At 36.1% G+C, this 24487-nt stretch overlaps 1 protein-coding gene across 4 annotated transcripts; it reads left to right on the forward strand.

The window, feature by feature from the left end:
- Positions 1–4717: 4717 nt before the first annotated feature.
- LOC144656943 (uncharacterized) lies at positions 4718–24487 on the forward strand. 4 transcript variants are annotated; one of them, XM_078517202.1, is made up of 11 exons: positions 6380–6418; positions 11305–11334; positions 12089–12159; positions 16862–16982; positions 17894–17987; positions 19616–19706; positions 20561–20658; positions 21284–21420; positions 22168–22394; positions 23104–23289; positions 24269–24487. In XM_078517202.1, the coding sequence occupies exons 1-11, from the start codon at positions 6415–6417 to the stop codon at positions 24470–24472; spliced, it is 1263 nt and encodes a 420-aa protein (XP_078373328.1). In that variant the 5' UTR covers positions 6380–6414; the 3' UTR covers positions 24473–24487. The 4 variants fall into 4 exon arrangements, 3 of the variants coding, with proteins under 3 accessions (XP_078373328.1, XP_078373327.1, XP_078373329.1); XM_078517201.1 differs by lacking the exon at positions 6380–6418 and adding an exon at positions 10623–11006; XM_078517203.1 differs by lacking the exon at positions 6380–6418 and adding an exon at positions 10624–11006 and having other exon boundaries at positions 24353–24487.

Below are 24487 nucleotides of genomic sequence, written 5' to 3' on the forward strand. Positions count from 1 at the left end.
TAATCAAATTAAGCTAGATCTTAAGTAAGTATGTACTATATGTCTTTACCTTGTGACATTAAATTTACACGAATTTTTCATACGTTGTACCTTATTAGCAACAGAAAATTGAAAATTTGTGCTTTTCAATAAATAATAAATTTGTTTAATATTCATTTGAACGTGCTGTAATTTTTTTAAAGAGGACTGAAATTGCCTATGGAGCAAGCAAAAAGGCACTGTACGAATTAACCATGAGGTGAAATTTTAAAATTTTCGAAAAAAAATCTAGGAAATGAACTCAATTTAAGTTTACTCACTCGCTCTATGCGTGCGTGATAATGCAATCTTCTCATGATCAAATAGCAACAACAGGTTTATTTCCGTACAAGCTTAATTTTTTAGAGCCGAATATTCCAGTTTTATCTCGCCGGAGCGGTTTTAACTTATCTTTCAATTATAATACTCCCAGCGTTCTCTTACTTGAAGCAAAAGCATAATGTTTACTCAAGATTTTGACGTAAAATATGACAGGTAATTTAATTTAATGTCAACATAAAATAAAATAAGTATTTTTCTCCTTAATCTATCAAAGGCTTTGCCGGTGATAACAGTTTCGCAAAATTTCGACCGGAAAGCAAATTGCGCTAACTTGAAGTGTCTTTCGCTATTAGCGATTTTTATTTCGACATGTAAATGCAAAAAAGGTTTAAGTACATTACAGTACAGTTAGCTTTGAGGCTTCATTAGTGACCGAAATGATAAAGTGCCAAAACGTGCATATTGAAAAAGCTTTCTTGAAACCCTCAGGCAAAACAACTGAAAAAACGGCGAATCATTCGGTTTCTTCAGATACTATCCGTTTTGTCCACGATTACAGATTCGCTCTTGTGAAATGATTTGGATAAAAAAAATTATACACGAGGACGCTTCCGTTCAGGAGTAGTATAGTACTGCGCTTTGCGTTAACGTTAAAGCACGCGATTTCGCGTGATCACGCGAGCAAACATCAATAAATGGAAAAAGTCACGCACTTTTCTAACAATTTTACTTTCCTCAAACACTTTGAAAAACGTTAGGCCGGTCTATATATAGATAAAATACATTCCGAATTAATAGTAATATTTATTTATGTGCTTAACATTTCATCAAAAGGTGTGTTAAAAATACACGCACTATTTCACTATAGAGCAAAGATTTGTTTTGGTCATCTAATTCATCTGCTAAATAATTGGTAGCCATGCCTTGAAGCAAATTTCAGGTTAGTTTAAATTCGTTCAGATTTTAAACGGGCCAGTTCATGCTATTTTAGGAAAATCCCTGAGCTGCAAATTTAAACTGATACTAAATCTACATAAACACTAGTTTAAACTCGTAGCAAATCCATAAAAACACACACAAATTTCCAGGAAAAAAAACATTTAATCACCTCCAGAGAACTGTATTGTGTTGACAGTAATAACATATGAAAGCTAACATTAACCCTTACTTATGGCTTCGGGCAAAATGTTAGGTTTGGGGAGGGGTAGGTGAGCAGTTTCCCAGAAACCTAAATTGATCCTGCAAGCTTTTGAGCAGTACTTTTATGTGGTACTGTTTGTTACGCTGTACAAGGTGGTTCTAACTTTCAAAGCTATGGATGAAACCCCAGTGTGTGACCATTCAAATAAAAGCTATTGAGCAGTACTTTTATGTGGTGCTGTTTATTAGTACGACGTGGTTCTAACTTTTAAGACCATGGATGAAATCCTAATGTGTGACCATTCAAATGAGGGCTACTGAGCAGTACTTTCATGTGGTGCTGTTTATTAGTACGACGTGGTTCTAACTTTTAAGACCATGGATGAAATCCTAATGTGTGACCATTCAAATGAGAGCTACTGAGCAGTACTTTCATGTGGTACTGTTTATTAGTACGACGTGGTTCTAACTTTTAAGACCATGGATGAAATCCTAATGTGTGACCATTCAAATGAGAGCTACTGAGCAGTACTTTCATGTGATACTGTTTATTATACTGTACATCGTGGTTCTAACTTTTAAGTCTGTGGATGAAAACCCAGCGTACGTTTAAGTGTTACGGTATGTAACATTTTCGTCTACAACGTGGTTCTTGCTTTTGAACAGAAGTATGTGGATGAGACCATTGTGATTGCTTAGTCATGTTGTTTCAACGTTGCCACTTTTGTTTATAAACCTTTGGCACTATTGATAGTGAATGCGTGGGTTTTACTTCGGTTAGCTACCTTATTTAAGTATCACTGAATCTCTTTTTATTATAACTCTGTCCACTGAAAAACTTTCGATCCTTCCCGTTGCCTGTTGATTTATCAAGGAAATTATCTCACCTTCTAGGTGATGTCGTCATGTAATGATAATAAAGAATACCACACACTACAAATTTCCGCATTGATTTCAAGTCACCACAGTCAAAAATTAGGCGACAGAATTCAATACAATATTACATGATGCTACCTTTTTGCGGTGACGTATTTTTGGCGTGTTAGTGTTCGTAAATGAACTAAACTGTTTGTGTAAATGGTCGAGAATTGTTCTAATACTGGTCTATGAGTGTTTTATTTACGAAAAAAATTTAAATAAAACGAAAATTCAGGCCTATCTTGGGTAAAAGAAAAGTTTTGAAATTCTCTTTATCAGCTAAATAGCCTAAATTCCCAAGTTGCTGAGTTTTCTCGGCAGTTATATTTTAAGAACTACAAATATGTTCATTGACATTTTAAGTGTTCAACAAAAGAACTTCAAATATCACCCGGGAAACCAAAGTCAAGTGAAAACCTTTTACGTGGTTATGAATAAATTTGTCATTAACTTTATGACGACAATATTTATGTTATTCGACAAGTGAGTTTTTCGCATGGATCATTGAAACAATTCAGTGCAAAGCAAAGCGAATTCGTTATAGTTTTTTTAATTAGCAAAAGAATCACATGGAATTTACCAAATCGAAGTTCATTTTATCAGAATATTGCAATTACAGCGGCGACAATATTGGATGTGTTTTCTTGAAATACTTTTGCTCCGGCGACTTCTGTTAAGAGGTGAGTTCATGTCGAGTTTATTTTAAAGTTCCCTTTAAACAGGTTGATATCAACATTATAAAATCAGAGATTACTTGCCTCAAAACACAGAACAATACGTTACCCATGTAACACATTTTCGTGTCTACAATTATTCACCCTTTAACTGAGATTTTAGGCCGGCACGTGTATTGTGGAGTAAATAAATTAAATGCTAATTTTACCTTGTAACCTTTTGTTTAACGGAAGCCAACTCAGTGCGACACGAGTAAACGAATGCTGTATTAAAATGGCTTTTTGATTGTTTTCTTAAGTCAAAAAGCTTTTTATGGCTTTTTTTTTTTATAAAGAACAACTGTTTTTAAAAACCAAAGCTGGGAAACATGAATGTACGGGTATTAACGGTATTTTTAATTCGGGAAGAAAATGAAACTGAAATATGCTATATTTCTAGACGTGAAAATTACAAGATTAAGATCTCAATCGGCATGATCACTGAAAGTGATTTTTAAAGGGTTCTTAGTTCATAAACTCGCCGCAGTACTTCACTTTACTGATAAAAGCATGCGAGCGTGATGTTATTTCAAATTTCAATGTTACGCACGGTTATCAATTCAGTTTCAACACCAATTTCCGGCTCTTGTATCATATAATAAGAGAAATGTATTTCCATATCTTTGCTAGGGAAAACAAACAAGCACGTCCTTTATAGAATGATAATATTTATTTAGGTGCCGTTCCATGCCAGCGTCAATGAAATAATAAATACATTTTTTGTTTTATAAACAATGTTACAACTATGAGCTCCTGCAGGAGAAAATGCAGAACGGTTCTGCATTTTCTCCTGCAGGAGCTCATCCTTACCAAAAAATATAATACATTTAGAGTGGGAAAGATGAATACATGTCGAAAGTGTTCATTATATGCAATCTCACTGAAGTTGAGAGCTTGTTTTACAATCTGTCACTGGAATGTTAAATGAAAATTTAAATAACTTTCAAGACGGTTGGTTTAAGTTTCCCCGATGCCATAAAGAGGGATTTAATAATCAAGACCTCGAAATCTCTATGGTAAAGAAGCTAAAGTATGTGAAAGCGTTTTCATTTCCTGCGAGTTTAGATTGGCCAGAGCGCTTTTAAGTGCCCTGGATTAACCAATAAGAAACGAACGGACCTGTCGACCACACCCCGAGGATTTCGCAAAAATGGCGCGAAATTTCACGCAGTACTAAAAGAGCTAAAACCAAAAAATTTGCACCGCTCGTTTAAGTGATTTGTTTTAAGAGCAAACCTCTAAATCTGAAATTGTAAGGAAATTTCCGCAGATTCGTGTTTGTTATTTTCGAATTTCATAAAATAAATCCAAAAGCATATCACATATGCTTCTGATAAATCTTGTTGGGGTTAATGCGCGCGCGAGCCAGCGCGAGGCTTGGCCGTTTTCTTGCGCGCGCGTTAACCCTAACAAAACCGCCAGGTACTTGCTACACAGGCTGAACTCTTACATGTTTACATTGTTTAAAATTATTTGAAACAGATAATTAACTATTTTTCTTGCACAATGCATGTTTTAAAACAAAACGAAATGGCATGGAATATATTTGTACTTAATTTTTTTTAAAGATTTGCGCGCGCGCGGCAAAAACTTACGTATAATGAAAGATCACGTCACAATGCAACAGAGCGCAGCAATTTGTTTCCCGATCGAGGAAGACGTTCGTTTTATAGAAGCGAGAAATTTGTTGCTTATTTTGTTCAAAACATGGGTAACTGTTACTCTCGCCCATGCTGTACTGCTGGCGAGATTGAAGAAACACCCCCGAAGAGATCTGGCTCGGAAAAGAGCGCTAATTTAGAGAAAAATTCCTACGGTGAAAACTCCGTACGAGGGTCGCCGCATTCGGTTGGTGATCGGCTGAAGAGAGTAAAGAAGTTGTTTCGCAAAAGGAAGAGCAAGTCAAAGAAAACTGACGAAGAAAGTCAGAGCAAGGAGCTCGCTTCGCAGCTTCGCCAGTCTATAGAGAAAGAAGGCGACGAAAAGATCAAGAAGGCAAGTGAAAAAACAATTATTGTGGAAGAAAATGCTGTAAATCAGGGCGCGTCTACATCGAGTGAAAACCCGTCGAGCTCGGACTGGTCGATTAAACATTCATTTCTGTCCGACCTTATTTCTTTTAAGTCCTTTAATGCGGACGAGGATGACCATGGCGAGTTTGGCTTGTTTGGCAGGATTAAACCGATTTATACGACAAGATCGCCAGGAGAAATTTCGACAAGATCGCCAGGAGAAATTTCCAGTAAACTGGACTTGAGTCAGGAATTAGACCCCGAAATCGCTGCATGCATGTCTCAAGGAAGTGCTCTGAGCAGTCCCAATTCGTTGTTCCAGAGTCAGGAAATTGACCCGGAAATCGCTGCATGTATGCCCGAAGGAAGTGCTCTGAGCAGTCCCAATTCGTTATTTCAGAGTCAGGACTTGGATCCGGAAATTGCTGCATGTTTGCCCGAGGGAAGTCCCCTAAGCAGTCCCGTCTCTCCATTTCACGTGTCCCCGGTGCGCTATATTCAGCCTGATGGAGACGCTTACCGAACAAGCAGCAGCGGTTTAAGTTGGCTTTCACCCGAACCTTCTGAGCCACCGAGCCCAAGAGTTAGAGCGCGCACCAGGGTGTTCAGAAGGAGGCGGAGCAATTCCGTTGAAGGCATGATTTCCAGCAGTGGAAGTGAAGGAGAGGAAAACGCCCTCCCTCAGGTGCAAGCCCCGTCTCCTTCCCCACAAACTCCAGCAGAGAGACGGAGACGATATATAAGGAATATCTTTGAAAGAATTGTACAAAGAAACAGAGGTAACCGTGTTCAAGAAGTCAACTCCCGCGGTTATCCCCAGTCCACCAACAACAGCGCCACCCGCGGTCATCCTCAGTCCTCTAACAGCAGTGACATCCACGGTACTCCCCAGGCGTCCCGTCGCAGTCCGTTGGTGCGCGCATGGTTGAACATCCTGGGTAGGAGCTCGCCTCCATCTACAGGAAGAGTCACGCAAATTTTAGCGCGCCCTCATGACGAGGGCCAAACCAAGAAGGGCTGTAAGCTTGTGCCTGTTATCACCACCGAAGTAGCGCTCACTGCCGAACAAGAGGGAGCGTTGTCCCCCTCCGCGGAACAGAGGTCCTGGGAAGAAGTTTCAGCATCACCATCTCCTCCCCAGAGCTCTACCTCAAGCATTTACTCTTTTCAATGTGAGGATGATATTGAAATCTGCTCTCTCGCGTCGAATTCCAACATCGACGCACGTCCCTCCGATTTCGGAGGGACGTGAGAGCCACGCCCTTTACAAGTACTTGGCCTCAAGCGTCCCCGGAAATAAAACGAACCAAATAACGTCGAACCAAAGCATCATGGGTAAGTTCCTTCTATACCAGGAAAAGGGGAAGGGTGGGGGGGGGACGGAAAGTAGTAAACTAATTTGTTTTGGGGTGAGGTAGGGGATATAATTTGATTGCGAAAATCAATTAAAATGAAGAGGCTGGCACCACGACAAAGGAAGATTAAGGCCACTTTTTTAGATGCTATTATGTAAGAAATAATTAACGCTTCTAAAATATAAAATTACAACGTCAATAATAGTAGTTTATGGTTATAATTAACTACTATACACGACCAAAAGTGTTTAGCGGTATATGGTTACAATTATGCAAAAAATAAAAAAAAGGAAAAGCGAAAGATTTTAAAAGATACACTGATTAAAAGCGTAATAAAAAACCTGCTGGAGAACATTTAAAATTTTGTAAAATTAATTTATGTATATTCTTTCATATTTTATTGCCAGGGTTGGGGGGTGGTGGGGGGGGGAAGGTTTCCAGGGCGCATTTTCCCGACGAAGTGGGAGGGAAGAACCAAAGAGACAAGGTCAAGAAAGGCGGGAGATAGTCGATGAAGTTGTTAGGGATAGGGAATGGAGGATATTTATGATTTTACCGGAGAGGTGTTGAGGAGGGAAAGTAGTCGTTGAAACCTAAACACCAGAACTTTCGTGATATTCATGGAATAGCAAGCGGCATTTTGCTTTAATTAAGGGTCTTATAAACAGCGATCAAAATAAATAACTTCTACCAAAATTTGACCTCATCACAGATTAAAATTCCGATGCAATTCAACAGCTTAGCGTGCTCATATCTTATTTTGGAACTCTCCAAATCTTCTTATCGGCTTTACCTCCAGGATACGACGAGATGATGTTTTAGAAGACAACGTAAATCACCACTCCCTAGGACATACATGCTAAAAAATGACATTTCTCACGCCAATTCCCTGGCTTGTATTACCTAAGCTTTATTCCCTGCTGTGCGTTTTATAGATCCGTTTGTGCGTGAGCAAACTCTAGTCCATAACGTGACTGAAGTCACTGGGAAATTTCATGTGACCGAAGCGCGACAACTTATGCTTTACATGCAAGGGTTTCCCTTTACGTCACTCTAGAATCCCGTGAGTCACACTTGTGCATGACGTTTGCTTTGTGTACGTGTACCTCTGCACAAGGCCCGGGCAGAGACTGGTAAGGAGACGCTGGAACTTGTACTTGTGGAAATGCCAAAATAGTAAATGTTCGCCATAAATGTGCTGACAAATCAGTTTTGCCTTGTGTTGTGAAATAAAAAAAGTCATCTCTCTAATGTCATAATTGTTGGAAAGAATCTCAGGACCTAAACCATTAAACTGTAGGACAGTCCATCTTTTTAGAAAGCTACATTTTGAACCTCTGGACGGATCTAACAAACTTTCTGGAACCGGCCGTAAAAAAACATTCGTTGAACTTTGTCACCTTTGGTTTGAAATTTCATATCTACTTTCGTGAAGGAGGCGCGAGACTCTCGCTCTCCACGCGGGCTGTTCCTCGAACTGCGTGCGCTAGTAGTTTCCGCCCAAGATAAATCGAGGCAAAATGAGGGGGATAATCTTTTGTTGCCCTCGCCCTACTGATTGATTTTTTTTATTGGAAAAAAGTAAGGATACGCCTGCTGGTCGTCTGATATGTCTGCATTTTTTCGATATTGTTTTATGTCCTATTTTTATTTTATTTCCTTGGTGGCCAGTTCGAAATTCTCATAACTGTTTCGTTTACTTTGTATTGGCATTTCGAGGAGAACCTGAATTTTGATCACTATATTAAGGGCTCTTTCTCATAATTCTGGTAGATAGAGATAGATAGACATACCTTTATTTTACACGATTAAAAAACTTAGAGCCAAAAGCCTTTATAGGGTCGTGTAATAAATGTTAAAAAATATTAATTATTCAAATTGCCATAAAAATATATATCTAGCATTAAAATTTACATCTATAAAACTTACTACATCTATCTAGAGTTACGTTTAAATTATACTTCCAAAGATAAATAAAATCTTGTCTTAACAATTTGTAGAGGAAATTGTCGTTTAACTCAATCGCTAGCAATGCATGCGTTCTCTCTCGTCCAGAATAATCCAGACACGATCACGAGGTATCAAGGTCCGCGCGGAAACCGAGCCCAAGACGCGTGTTGCTAGAAAGACACACTTCGATTTGTTTATTTACCGGACGGAAATACACAAATATATTGCGTAGACCGGGCGTGAACTACTCATGACAAAATGGAAAGGAAATACGTGTTGGCTCTATTGTTTTCTTCGACATTTCTTTACACTAATTTGCGGAAATTAAGTTTCTTTTTAATTGATTTTTAAATATACCCGGTATTGGGCAATGAAAAAATTGAGCAATTGAAATTTAATATAGACGGCTCTGTTTATTGTCTTTTCTTGTTTTTTTTTTTTTCAAACGCGAAGAAAGTATAAAAGGTCAATAATTTATAAGGAGTGTGCGAGTGACCAAGATTAAAGATGGCGTGTTTTTCAACTTTTATCTCGTCAAAATGTTTTCGGCTTCTGTTGATTTAAAGGAATTGTATCGCCTTTCAGGAAATAAAAACGCATTCACTTTAACAATTTGCGTCAACAAACGAGACCAAAAGAATTTCACGAGCAGACAAATATTCGATGAAGTAGTTTCCGATACCTCAAACACTTGACCTTACCACAAAGACTTCATCACGTGAAGAGAACCCAACACAATGTCAAGAGGATAAAGCTCGATGGGAGTGGTGGGTGGGGCGTAGAAAATTCTTAGTGGGGTAGTGAGATGTTTAAATTCTGTCCTCGGTAGAATAACTCAGGAAAATACTTGATACAAAATAAGGGGAAATCTTCGTGACTGAAAAAGCCGATCCCGTATCATATTAAACAAACAACGGAAATAATTGGATATGATTTTGTACGAGTTATCGCACTTGAATACCAAAAATTATTTTTCAGGAAATGCCAACCAAGGTCAGTCGTAAATTCCGTTGATAACAGCGGTACTGTAACCGTTAATTAGGAAATGAGATTTGTTTCGATTTTTTGGCTCGATAATTACATGTAACAGGAAAACCAATCAATTTTTCATTCCGGGCTTCTAGGGTCAATATCTTTCATCATGACTGCCTCGATCAACAAAACTGCTAATGAAATTGTATTCATGTAATAAAATATTTGTTTTGCACATTAAACCTTTGTTTTCTAAAGTCAACAGAAGGAATCTTAAGTAAATTTTCCAGGCTAGATTCCATGTGGCATTTTGTATCGGCTAGCGTTTTCGTGTCTAATTTAGATGTGCTCTGAATGGGGCCAGAAAATTGTGGCGGTATTAAGTCGTTTTTTCCCGACACTATTTTTGCCCTTGACGTCAATTTCAGTTTACTGAATTGATTACAGTTTTAATTAACAGAGATTAGAAGTCCTTCTGTACTTTAAAAAACTTGCCAACTTGATAGACAAAACAATTGTTTTTTTTTTCGCGTTTTGATGGTTTACATTCTTTAAAGACAAGTTTTCCAAATCTCGTCTCATTGAAACATCTTTCAGTGCTTTTAAAAAATCTGTTTTTGTGAAAGCGCCATCGTGGCTCAAAACTTATTCCATTAGGCCTTGTAAGTCTAGAAAAACAATGCTTTAGACAGTCTTTTCTCGCTTCAAAGAATAAAAAACAAAAACCGTATTGTTAAGTCTTAAGCCATAAAAGCTGACCAGGCATTGTAAAGAAACTAAACCCAACCGACGTTCAAAAACATTTTGCATAGAAAACATGCACACATAAATATTTTAGTAGGTAATTATTTTGATTGTAAAATTGTGATTTTGGTACATCTAAGCTTCAACTTCACTCTTGTAAAAAATCAAATCTCACACAATGTCAAAATCGGATTGGTCTGTATCCAGTTTTTCTATGAAAACATTAAGTATTTCGTAAACAAAATGTGAATAAAATGATGCACGATTTATTTTCTTTCGTTCACTTAAACCAGCTTAAGCAGACTCAGCAGAAAGCTTCTTTCTTTAGTTATTCAGCTTTCGTTCGTCCTTCTTATGGCTGATTTGGAGCTTATAAGAGAGCGTTTGAGTCTGTTTTGGACACAAAACTGTTGTGTTTATGGAGGAGGCTGTCCGGCGAAGCATTCATCGTGTGTTTTGATTGGTTCTCAGCGAGTTGTAATTATCAGGTCATTACCATGTGACGTCATCACGCGGGGCCCATCTCGTTTTGTTCAGAATTTGCATGTTGGAATCTTGTGACAAACTGTGGCCGTACTTCGTTCATTTTGCTCTAGTAACTCAACACTTGCGCTAGAACGTGCAAAAGACACCTATACCCGTTTAATACTTTACAGCGGAATCGATCGAGCACGTGCAAAGGGTTCGAATTTCACGTTCTTAATCTACGATGATCTGAAGCCGTCACACGGATATAGAAAGCGGTCGTCTCGATTGTTTTGAGTGGGGAAGATAGTTTCCTGGCTTCTTTGCCGACATTTTTCCTTCCTGCAGGCAGCCTTTGGTTTATTTATCTTTGCTGCGTAAGGAATGAGAGCGGATGTAGTGTTTGGTAGTAGTTCTTGACGATATGCCCGAAATCGGTGAGCTTTTATGCCGCTTCGGCGAGCTTCTTGTTATGTAAAGTTTTGTGTTTAGACGGTCGGTTGTTGAAGTTGTCAGATTTGTTTAAAACCGCGCTATCTTTGCGAAACAAGAAATTGCTAAAGCCTTTATCGTGTCAGAAGGGATTTAAGTGTTGTTTTAAGTGCTCTCTGTTTAGAAGAGGTTGAATGTGACTTGCTTTTTGAGAAAAAATCGTGTTAGTTTTGTTCTAACACCGTGTTGTGTTGTGGTCTAGAGCGTTCCTTCAACTAATGTGACACTGCTTTTGTATTCTAGGTCGGGATGATTTCGACCATTATGAGAAAGGTAGGGCAATTGACATCGTTTCTTTATATTTATTTGTTTAACTAACGACTGCAGCATAATAATGTAGCCTTGTCGGATTTCTTTGTGCTCTGTACATAGTCGGAGCGAAGTGCTGCATATATAAGATACCGTATATATTATGTACATTTTTCCGACTACTATTTAATTTTTCTCGCAAGCCATATACGTTTAATAGTCGAGGGATGGCCAGATTATGTTAAATTTCTTGAAGCTGCAATAAAATTGAGAATATTCATCGGCATTATTCGAGCCTGAGGCGTTTGAGAAAGCGTTTTAGCTCACGAAATTATTGTTTGATCAAGTTATTCGTAAATGGCTTTCAGTTGTGAAACCATTGAGTACACAAATCTCTTTTAATTCTAAAGTTGTTGGAGGTCTCGAAACAAAAGACGGTGTTTATAAGCCACAAGAAAAAGTGTTCTTGCTAATTTTAGTATTTATTTTCTTCTTGAGATGAAGAATTGGAAATGTATTTCAAATTTTATGGAAGAGCATCGCGTTTTATTAGTTCGGTCATTGCTTGCATCTTGAAATTTTCGAACGAATTGCTTATCCTTTCCTAATACTTTATTTGAAACGAAGCTTACGTTTTTAAGGAACGTGATTTTTGTATAATCAGTCCCAGCAGGTTGAATTATTTCTTAACAAAGTACATTTAGAGGCGCCCATATTAATATTAAGTCTTACTTAAAAGTTTTGTAAATACCAACCTTTGAACCGTTTCAAAATTCAGGTGAACGAAGAGTTTGTCAGGGAAAACTATGTTCAAGCAATGTTCAGACGGAGAAGAATTATGCCGTGAAGGTACGATTTATTTTTTTGTAATTAATACACGACTGTGATTGATAATTGTGGTTCGAGTGTCTTAACATTTTTTCACTCTCGCAACCCCAGAAAAATATCGTGATTTTCTTAATTTGCATATGGTATCCACAAGCTAGCTGTCAGCTTAGTTCATGAGCTGTTACAGGCTTATCTGTCTGACTGGGGCTTTGATCGTGACCAAAATTGAGAAATAAGTCGTGTGATTAATCCATTATCACCCTGTAATGTACATATATATCAATAAAAATAATATAACTGGACTATTAAAATTAATTAAGAACTTTGAAATGGTTTCTTGCAAGGTGCATGGATGTGTGGGAGAGGTCTCTAGCTTCAAAGTCTTATTTTTAGAACATACAATTTCTCTTTCATTCTGTGACTCACGTTTCATGGAGTTAGGTCTTACAGGTCACATTATTTTAGGAGATTTGTTACATGAGCATGCTATTGCATTGTCTCCAAAAGATTCAAAAACTCAAGAGAGATACTAACATACAGCTGGCCAAATTAAACAGATTAATACAACTGATGGTTCACAAAAATTGTATAATGATTTCTACTACTAGGTCATTTCTTATTTTGAAGTACACGAAAATTGCCAAAAATAGCCAACCTAGCCCATTTAATTGAATTAACTGTAATTTAAGTCCAGTCAGGGTACAATGTGTGGGAATTATATCAGGAATTGCAGAGTAGAGTCTTGTTCTAGATCTGTTATTCTTTAGATTCCATAAAGGCTTTAAGGCTGTTACAGCATATATAAAATATGTACATATTTACACGCTATAGTAAACTTTGACAACAGCTATACATATAGGACTGACAGTTTAAAGTAGAGGAACAACGAAACATGTTTACTGCAGTTATTTCTTGGAAATTGGATATTTGGTAGCGTTGAATTGATCCATAGATCAGATATCATAGAAGCACAGAAACTGAAAGTCACCAGTGATAAGATTTAATTTTATCTTTGTTCAAGACTGGCATAGTGAAAATAAAATTATGTTGATCTTTTCCAAAATACACCGATGTGCAAATGAAAAATCTCATTTATAAATAAATGTTACCCTTGAGTTTACCTTGGCCATGTAGGCTGTTATTGTTTTTTTGTTATCAATGTTGAGATACAGATAAGTACTTGATTATTCAAGGTTCAGATTTTCATCACAAATAACTGACCAACAAAAAGCTAACTTCACAAGGTTGACTTGAATATGAAACTCCAAAGAGATCTGCATTTTTAATTTTCCTTTTTTTTTATAGATTAAGAAAAAATATTAAAGAGAATATTGAAAAAGAAATTGTTGTGGGACAATTTTAGTTGTAGTAACTTGGCAGGGAAGGAGACTTGAAGATTACTTTCACCCTTTTTTATTGTCACACTTGTAAAGGAAATATTACAAAACAGGATAAAAAAAATAAATGAAATGAATACCAGTAGTTTTGAAAATTTGAAAATGGAATGACTACTAACAGTTAAATTCTGCATTCAAGTTTAATGTAAAATTAATGACAATTTCTAATCATTGTTCTTTGGTTACACATTTGAGCTGTAGATAACCAGTCCAGCAAGGTTCACATTTTGTTCCAAAATAACTGGGGCATGTACGTGGCTTCTAAATACGGATATGAACTTCTATTGCACATAACTGCACTTATAGAAGTTTTTCATTGTTCTATTGTTATTAGTTTGAAGATTACAGATAGCCAGTTAAGCAAGTTAGGTCGTGATCCTAAACAAAAATAACCCTAGGCACGTATGTTAGGTTGGTCATGAAAAACTGTAATTGAAGTAATATCTTATTATTTTAAAATATTTTAAGAGCAAAATTTGGAGAGTTTGGTGTAGCTGTGTTGTTTGTGTGGCGAGTTTACTGGTGATGTTTGCTATATAAAATAGAGAATGTGTTGTACGAAATCACAAGTTCAAATCTGGACTTAAATTGAAAAAATTAAACATTGATTGTTCTATTGTTAATAACTGATTAAGAAGTAGATAAAGAGTTGATCAAGGATCTCATCTTGACCTTAACTGTAATTCAAACAATACAGTAAGGATGGTTGAAGAATCCCTGCACTACAATTCACTACATTTTATTTTGGTTGCAAGTAATACTGAATGTGAATGAGCATGGCACAGTTATGATATTATTTAACTTTGAAAAATATTTACCATTCAATGTTTAATAGACATAATAAGAACCAGATTCGTGATTACAATCTTTCATAATCATTCACTGATCGGCATTTGATGAATTTTATTATTTCCTTTCTCTGTAAAATAACATTTCAATCAATATTTTATCTGAATGACAAGCTTTTTCCAAACCACTTAAAGTTACTTATTAAAAATAAACAAATAATTTTTTTAAATAATGAAACTGGAAATTAGTTATCGCTGGTTTAAGTGAATTGTCAAACTTTTCCCCTGGCAAATGTTTTAGAGTTCAAAGATTAATAAATTAAAATAATATTTACAAAAGGCTTTAATCTCAATGTTTGTCTTAATTTGTAATCCGCATAGATCTGTTCATTATACATTGTATTTGTAATCTTCACTACATGTTTAATATTATAACTCAAATGTCGCAAATGTCATCTGTGGATTAAAAAAATAAGCTGTCAACAAATACTGTTTTGATTAAATTGACTTATTATACAACCTTCCCTTGATTTCCAAGTGTTTTTCAAAATGTTTTTTTTTGGGTAACTGTCTTGAGTAATAAAATACCATGCATGCTTTATAAAGTGTTTACACTAATTTGCGTGTGTTGTTTTAGAAGTACATAAAAATTGGGGGAGATAACATTCCCGCACATACTAACTTTGTTCCTGTTGAAGACATGACCAATATCATGCCATCTCTGTTGGCTAATAAACATATCGACTGACATTTTTTAAACTGGATTAATTTTTTCTTATGTAGATCAAGCTAAAATTAGTTTTCACCTTGTTAGTGGCCTGCACAAACTTTGTTCTGCAACTTAAATCATTTAAGGCTAGTTTTGGCAAATAAGTTTGAACAGAATGGTAGTTGTTGTTCTATAGTATGTTTACTATATTAAGATACTTCTGAATGCCAATTCAGTTTGTTTTAATCATGGACTGGAAATGCTTTATAGAATAATGATAAACTAAAATTAAAAGATAGTTCTATTGCCGCATTAGCTTTGATGTACATATTTTTGTACTTTAATATAATTAATAGGGGAAAACATAATATGGTTCTTGTAACAACTACATGTAGGAATTTAATTAAGAGAGCGTAATCTAGTTTTTTGTGTGATTGCGAAATAATAATTGTCTGTAGACCTTATCTCATTAGTCTGTGATGAGAGACAAATGAAGTTATCAGGAATTGTACTTCACATTTTAATGCAATTAAATTGCAATGCAAGTTTCAGTTGAATTCATTCTAATCCTGTTGATTTCTCTTTTACAAAACTAAATGATCAATGACCTTGGTTATTGAAAATTTGTTTATTTTGATTATTTTATATTTTGAAAGGCAGTAAGGTCATACACAACTGATCTATTGTTCTTCAAGAAAAGAAAAAATTTAGAAAATTTTAAAAATGTCTTTCAATCTGAGGGAAGACAAAATAGCACTCTTTTGCTAGGCAAGAGTTCAAAAATTTATTATTTTCCTAAATTGCGCTATTTTAAAACAACAAAAGATAAAATACAACAGCCCTGCTGGTTGGAGTGATGTTTACGAAGTGCTGAGTTCAAAACATTTTTAACAATCTATTTTTGTACACGACTTTGTAAATATTCTTATGTGCACGTAAATTTAGCTTTTATTTTGAATGATTCATGACAACTGCTGTGATTGTAGAAAGCAAAAAATATAATTATTTTTGTACATTATTTCCAGCAGTTTCCACATGTTTATTACCTTGTCCATTGCGACATGGTTTTCGTTAACTTTTCAGTTATTTATTGCCTTCTTGAATGACTTTTGCCATTTTAACCTACAGACAAGACAGCTCACCTTTAATTTTCAATATGATGTTCGGTCTCTTGCAATCAAAAGCAATAGCAGATGATGCATGTACTTATTTTGCAAGCATGAGATGCCAAGTACATGCTTTATATCACATGCTTGCGAAATAAGTACATGCATGCGATTTAAAGCACAAGCTGTAGCATCTCCCTACGTAGACTTCTCTAAAAACACTTTCAGAGAAATAGTTACATGACTGTGTACCAATAATGGAGTATAATTCTAAAAAAAGGTGAAGGTGAAATATTAAGTTAAAAAGCTCAAAAGTAAGTTACCACCCCTTGTCTCGTTTCTCGAGAGACACAGACACAGTTGGCTAAAGACCATTGTCTATTCATTGCTGTAAACAACCAAACTGCTGGCTTAATGTAGTTTAAAATAGTTTTGAATAACTTTTGTGAGAGACCTGCACATGCTGAGGAATCTATTATTATTAAGAAGAAGCTAAAATAAATCCAAAGTCAATTTTCATAACATCAGCTGTAGACACAGGCTTCTAGAGAGTATGATAACATTAAATTATTCATAACGTTATTTTGTTGTCCTGCACTAAAGCAACCTGTTGGCAGCACATTTGCACTGCTTGCTTTTTTTAAGTCATAACAAGAATCCTCACAGTGTGTGCATGGATGTTGGATTTCAATGTCTCAAATACATTTAAATTGTGAATGCCAGGTCTGTCACCATGAAGACTGCCAAGATGCCAACGGCGGCCATCCCCTGCTACTCTGTTTAAGGTGTGACGAGGTTCACCACCTTGGTGCTGGTTCAAGCCATGCAAGGTTCGACGTACCGGGTAAGGTTTTTATTTTGTGCCGACCGGTTAGCTCAGTTGGAAGAGTGCGGGACTGTTGTGCGGAGGGTCTCGGGTTTGACTCCCAGACCGGACTTAACACTCATGGTCTTAAAATAACTGAGGAGAACATGCTGCCTTTGCAATGACATCTGCAAATGGTTAGATGTTCTTACTAGTCTTTTCGGATAAGGACGATAAACTGTAGATCCCATCTCCTGCATCTTTAGTGTAATGTGGTCTGCAGGGGACGTTAAAGAACCCACACACTTATCGCAAAGAGTAGGGCATGGAGTTCCCGGTGTTGTGGTCTGGCCTTGTTTTACAGGCTGGTATTTCACATAGGGTTAACGTCATTGCACCTTTCCCCCTTGGACAGAAATTATTGTCCAAGAAAAATTACTATGATTATGATTATGATTATTTGTTTTCAAGTGAGTGTGTTGGTACACATTGCATTACCGGCAGAACCATTGACTATTATTAAATCTCCTTTGTACTGATTTCATATGAATTGACCAGTTATTAATAAAAAATTTTTATGAACAAGCACACTGTAATTTTTCAAACACTGCTTGAATGTCAATTGTTGATTTGGTGGAGGAATTTCTTAAGCATTGGAACAGTACAAAATGCAAAATGTCTGTTCTTCAAATCCCTTTCCATATTATACACTCCAGGTTATACAAGGTTGAAAATGATCCCCAGACCCCTTCCCCCTCCTATGAAAATTCGAAGTGTGCCGTGTGTTGGGGTGTGTGCTTATTTTCTAGTTAGAGTTACTCATTTCTTTCAATATTAGTTTTGAGAAGTTTGCAGCAAATTAATCAAAGCAAAGTTGACAAATTTCCATATTCTCAGCACCTTTTCACTTCAGTTGGTAAAGTTGACATTTTTTTCTTTTTTCCCTTCAGAGAGGCCAAGTACTCATATAATCAGGACGCCTTCAAATCATTCAGTGGGATCTGATTCAGGAAACGAGGATGACCTTGAATCAGAACCAAAAGTGTAAGCCTCAGCTTCAGTTATGTAGTTAAGAAATAAGACATTTTTTGTGTTTTTTGTTTTAGTTAAAGAAACAAATGGAAGGGTCATAGGCAAGTGTTTCCACAACAATTATGTCTATGTCGTGGTTGAATTTTACCTTTGGTATAATTTGGTATTTTCCTTTGTTCTGGTGTATGGTAATATATGCTAATGAATATAAAACAGAGGAAAATATCAGATTGCACCAAGGGTAAAATTGAACCACCAAATTTATGTAACTATATGTAAGTTTTCAAGCTCCCTTTAAAACTTTCATGAGTATTATTTTTTCTTATTTGGTTGAAAGTTGGAGTAAATTTTTTTTTAGCAGTAAAAAGAAAGATTATTAATTTTACTCATTTATTGTGATAATCAAAATGTCTCTTTCCTCACACATCAATATAACAACAGAATTCACTAGTTCTGTTTCTATAGAGTTATATTTATTTAATGTTTCAGTTGATAATGCCTTAAGATGCCAATATTTCACAATGTAACATACATGTATCTTTAACCTGTTCAGTTGGAAGGATATTAATTCTACTGTATGTGAACAGTTTCTTCCTTCCTCCCTCCAATAAATAAAATAAATAAATTTAAACCCAGTGGCCATGATTGATGATTATGTTGTGGTTGAAATTTAACTTTGGTTTAAAAATTTTCAAACCAGTTTAATTTTTATTTTTCATTGTTTCGTTCCCATCGACAAAATCTGAAACAAAAGGATATAAAAATCAAACTGGTTTAAAAGAATTTAGACCAAAGATAAATTTAAACCTTAGCATATACATTGCACCACTATTTTGAATGGTATTAATCTGTGTATTTCATAAGCCATATCATTAGAATTGACAAGACTATACATCAAAAGAATATCCCATACTTGATTAGCTTTTTTTCATTCTTATTATTTGTTCATCTATGTATCGAATAAGATTGTTATAACTATGAGATGTGTTTACCTTAATCCTGGAAATTTTTAAGGTCTGGAGTAATGTTACAATAAGCAGAAGAATATTTAGTAAAGCCATGATCAACATAAAAGGGGAATATTGCTATCCAATGTTTTTAGATCCCAGCTTCTAAAATTTCTAAAATGGAAATTGTGCTTCTTATTGTTGATTTAAGTTTTATCTGTCTGTGGTTAGAATAGTCTTAGCCGAAGATATTAAGAATTAGTTGAGATTAATCAAGTTATCCCAATTTCCTGTCTGATAAACTGTAGCATTCTTTCTCCAACTTATCTGGTGTTTAATCGAAGTGGGTATCCGACCCTAGCTTGATCTTGATTTTTTGTCGTACTTATCAGTAGAAATGTAACTTGTTTTTTTATATCTATTGGTATAGAACTCTCTTCTACATGATTTTAACTCCTTATATTAAAAACAAACATGCCCTACCTTTTCCTGATTATTGATTCATGTGGAGGTGAATACTGTACTCAATAATAATACATTTTAGTTATGAGACAATCCGGAAGCTCTTTGTGTGCACAATATTCGGTTTTCCCCAGCTTTTATTTTCTTCTCTGCCATATTTGCAGTCTACATCCCAATCAAAGAGATACATGTTTAATGGCTATGGTATATTTCTGTGATTGTTCTTAACAGCGACAAAAAGAATCGGGGTTACTCTTCTGGGAAACGCATGTTCAAACTGAGTACTGCAGCCAAGAAGAAGCCCCGAAGACACAATACCGAAGTGAGTGTTTGAAAAAAATCTTGGTTTTTGTCTCTGTAGTGCCTGGTGTACAAATATTTGTACAGTAGAATAGTTTGTTATTGTAATGGATAAGACAAGTCTCACACAGTTATTTAGGAAGTTGTGGATAGGTTTATTTTATTTGATTACATACTTGACATGCCATTGAGTTGTGTGAGTACCAAAACGTAGAATTGGTCTACCATCTTTCATTTAGGACTTGATCTGTTCTTTTATGCCATAATTTCTTTGTACATGGACATTTTGTGGGCTCTAAAGCTTTTAAGACACACATTTTGGCGCACGGTATAATAATATATCATAAGAATTAGTTTCAATTGGGGTACTGTGGTACATTGTCAATGTCAGTGGTATACTATTCTGTCAACTATTTCCATGTGTGAACTCTGTTAGTAACAGTAAGCTGTTTCTCCTCCTTGTCGTAAATGTAAAGCTACCATTTGTTCTATGCACATGCAGACTCCCTTTGAGTTTTATTAAGTGTCACATTCTAAAAACTGAAATTAAGGTTTATATTTCCAATAATATTATTAATAGTTACATGTATTGTGCGTGGTGGTTCTCTCTATTAATAATTATATCGTAATCTATTCTGAATCTCCCAACAAAGCCAATGCGATCCTGGTTACATGACTGTGTAACTTCATAAAGTCAATGTTTTCTATTCTTAACAAAGTTTATAGTCGCCAATCAAAATAGTTTCTCAATGCGATTATTTCAATCCAAGGTTATAAATAGTAATTCAATTATAGTGATATTGAGTCAATATTTCAATTATAATATAACACGCAATATTCTGTGCTGACTTTTATTTTTTTTTAAATTCTTTTAAGGATCCTGGTAGAGAATTCTTTAGTATTAAATTTTTCGACAGTAGAAGTGGTGAATTCCACATAGATGTTGTACCTGCCCTGAAAGGAAAGTCTTTGAGGTAAATCAAAATACCTGTACTGTTTAATAATTGTTTACTTTGATCTGTACTCCTCAAATGTTAGGTAATATTTTGATACGCTTTTGCAACTGCCACTGCTCCAGGTTGACATGAAAATATTAAAAGAACTCCTGTCACTTGCTCCTGCAAGCAAAACATTGCTCATAATTATCTAACCACAGCTTTATAATTTAAACTACACAATCTTGACACTTCAGTGTTACATTTCTTTAAAACTACGTACATACACATTTTACAATATTTTATTTTTTGTGGGAGGCAAGGTGGCCCAACCGTTAGTACGCTGAACTCCGGATTGAGTGGTCTGGGTTCCAGCCCTGGTAGGGGTCATTGTGTTGTGATTTTTGGCAAGACATTTTATTGTTATAGTGCCCCTCTCCACCCAGGTGTATAAATGGGTACCAGCGAATTTAATGTTTGGGGGTAACCCTGCAATGAACTAGCATCCCATCCAGGGGGGAGTAGAAATACTCCTAGTCGCTTCCTGCTACTGAAACTGGGATAAGCTCTGGCCTGATGGGCCACTAGGCTTGAATGCAGACTTTACTTTTACTATTTTAATTTGTACCTTGTTACAAACTGTTTTTAATTTCCTCTCTGGCAGAGACTCTATTGAACCTCTTTTTGAGGCCCAAGACTTCTCATTCGCCACCCATTCTGTATTTTTGGATTCATCAAATACGCCATTACCATTAGCATTTGATACTTTTCCTCTGGGCGGAAATGTTCTACATGTAAGAGGTAAGGTACTTGGACCAGTCTGTTTTCCCCCACAATAATTGTAGTTAGAATTTCTTTAAATGCATGTTGTAGTTCAAAACAAATTTCAGGTCAAACTAGTGTGATTTTTCTTTTTCTTTGTTTTTATGGCTAGTCTGACACGCATGTTTTGTCTCTAACAAGAGACTCCGCAGAGACCTTGTGGTGAAAGCCATTTCATTAAACATTGTGTTCGAAATCTCGCTTTGTTCCAGATTTAGTACCATAACCCTTAAACAAAAACCAAAAGCTATATGCAAATCAAACTGTCTCTAGTAGTTTGAAATCATTTTGACCTGTTATTAAAGCTTCAACGTAATACATGTAAGTGTCAAAATTCATAAATTGTATTCTAATTTTTTTTCTGAAAATGTTTGGTTTAATTAAGTTATTGGAGATGTTTTATTTGTCAGTTCATTCTGCAGACCTTTGGGTTTTTACCACAAGTTCAGTAATTAATCATGCAGTTAATGTGAATTTAGATTAGTTATTATCAGTCTAGCCAACTCAGACAAAAAGCTCATCCCCTGATCTGTCTAAATTTATAATTCCTCTTAATTTAATTTGTCTGTAGTGTAAAAACAGTGAATCTTTGTGTAAAATATTGTGATCCTTCACTTGCACGTAGCCTTACTCAAATGGAGAGTCCTTGAATGTGTTAAACCAGCCATACAAGCCATAAACTCATTGCGGTATTTTGTAAAAGATTTACAATGTTTTTCTCTTCAGCTAATGAAGATTTCAAGGTTGATGAGCGGGTAATAAATATTGTGAGAGACGCTGATGACAAGAGTAATGCTGACGAGACAGCTCCTCGGCCAAAGAGCTCTTCCTTCATGGCACGGTCAGGTTCCTTCACTACTAAGGGCAAGGACAAAAACAATGTTAAGAGCAATGAAGAAAAGGAGAAAGAAAACTCTAAAGACGACAAAATATATCAACAATTTAATAAGAATGTAAGTTATTTGCTGATTTACTTCTAATAAACTCCTTTAGCTACGTGTATGTATGTAAATTGCCCATTATAGATTATGTGATTCTCTCCAGAGAATTGTACCTTACATGTAAGTTTTTTCTTCTTGAAATTATTCATTCATTTCCATGTGAGTTTGTTTAAATTTGAAAGAAATGATTCAAAAGGTAGCATCACATGGTCTACAATCAGACAACAAACAAACAAAGCTAAAGAGGTCTATTGGTATAGTATTACTAGCTGTATATGGCACGCATATGGGGGCGTAATGGTAAGTGTGTGTTGGTGTCTGGATCAAGCAAACTGGGTTTGTTCCCTGGCCAGGGTCACTGTGTTGTGTTCTTGGTAAGACAACTGAATTCTCACAGTTCCTCTCTCCACCCAGGTGTATAAATGGGTACCAGTGAATTTATGATGGGGGTAACCCTGCGTTGGACAAGCACGCTGTTTTAGTGCTATGGTCGTTAAAAGATGACCCTACTTTCTTACAAACTTTATCCCATCCAGGGGAGAGGAGCGGGGTTTCAAATACTGCTAGTTGCTCAATGATACAAAAACTGGGCTAAGCCCTGGTGCCTATGGGTCACTTTAGCCCTATGCCAACTTTACCTTATTACATGTACTAGTTTAATGTTTTAATATGATCTTTACTTATCACCTCTAAATTAAATTTTTTGTATTCTCAACATCAGACACAGAAGGGGAAGAAAAACATGGAGGCACTGTTTGGTAAAGAGTTTGGAGGTACCATGCCTCCATCACTTTCAAGTCCAGTTCTTCCTGGTGGAATTCATCCAAGTGGTGGCGGGACTTTGCCGAGACCCAAGTCAGCCAGCAGTCGCCTGACTGGGCTGTTCAACCAACCTAAAACTATCAAGGTATAGCATTGTAATTATTTCATTTAAAGCTCGTGAGGGGGGGGGGGGGGTGGAGAATTAGTGGGCCATTGTGAGAAGTGGCTGTTGTAGACAGGTAATTAGCGGCAAAGTGTACAAATTGACTGAGGTCAGGATTAAAAATCCTGGCTGTTACAGAGAATTGGCTGCTAGTTGAGGTTAGACTAGACAATGTTTACCTGGACTGATTTCAAACAGATCCAAATGCCTGGAAAATCAGACTATTTGTAAATACTTTATTTAAGCTTTCTGATTACACAGGACCATTCTGGAACTGTTCTGAACGGAACCTAATGGATCCAAAACTGGACTTGCTGTTTTTGCAGGTCCATTTTTGGATCCCTACCAGACCAGTTCCAGAAACAGCCACAGAAGTACCAGTTGTTTCCATGGAACTGTTTGGAATTGGTTGGGATCATTTTCAAATGGTGCCATGTAAACATTCTGGTTAGCTGTGGTTTGGTAAGGACTTCCAGTCAAGTCCTGTGGAAACATAGACTTAGCAGGGTTGCCACAGGTCAGGAAATGGTCAGGAAAATTACCCGTAAAATTCTTAAAGGTCAGGGAAAAGTCAGGAATACCCGGTATTTATTTTGAGTCAAGGAAAAGTCAGGAAATTTCATTTTGAGTCAGGGAAAATTGACATTATGAAGAAAAGTCAGGAAAAATTGAAATAAAACACTGCTGATTTCATCCAATTGATGGCTGGAACAAACATTTCAGGTCAATTTGATCTCATCCATGGTTTTTTCATGGAAGTGGAGGCTGAAGTCCCCTACTATATCTGACATTTTGTATATGTTTGGTCAAGGAAATTTTATTTTTGTCAAATTTTATTTTCGTTTTGGAAGAAGACAGGGAAAAGTCAGGGAATTTTGAAAACTGATGTGAGTGGCAACCATGCTTAGTTTGTAGGTTGTTAGAGTTGACTTATTGCTGAGATTGTTTTCTTTTTGGTCAGGAATCTGATCATGCATGGACAGTTTCTCCTGTCAACCTTGAGGAACAGCAGCTTTATGATATCGTGCAACCCTATTATTTGCAGGGGACTCTAAAGGACTCGCTTGACCGGTATTCCTTATATGGCTTGGAAGACAGTGCTGATTATGATTGTGGCTTTAAAAATGAGATTGAGGATCAGATCAAACTTGTGAGTACTTTGTGAAACTTACATGCACAA

This window comes from Oculina patagonica, chromosome 6 (assembly GCF_052425735.1).
Source record: "Oculina patagonica isolate OP01 chromosome 6, crgOcupat, whole genome shotgun sequence".
NCBI classification, from domain to species: Eukaryota; Metazoa; Cnidaria; class Anthozoa; order Scleractinia; family Oculinidae; genus Oculina; species Oculina patagonica.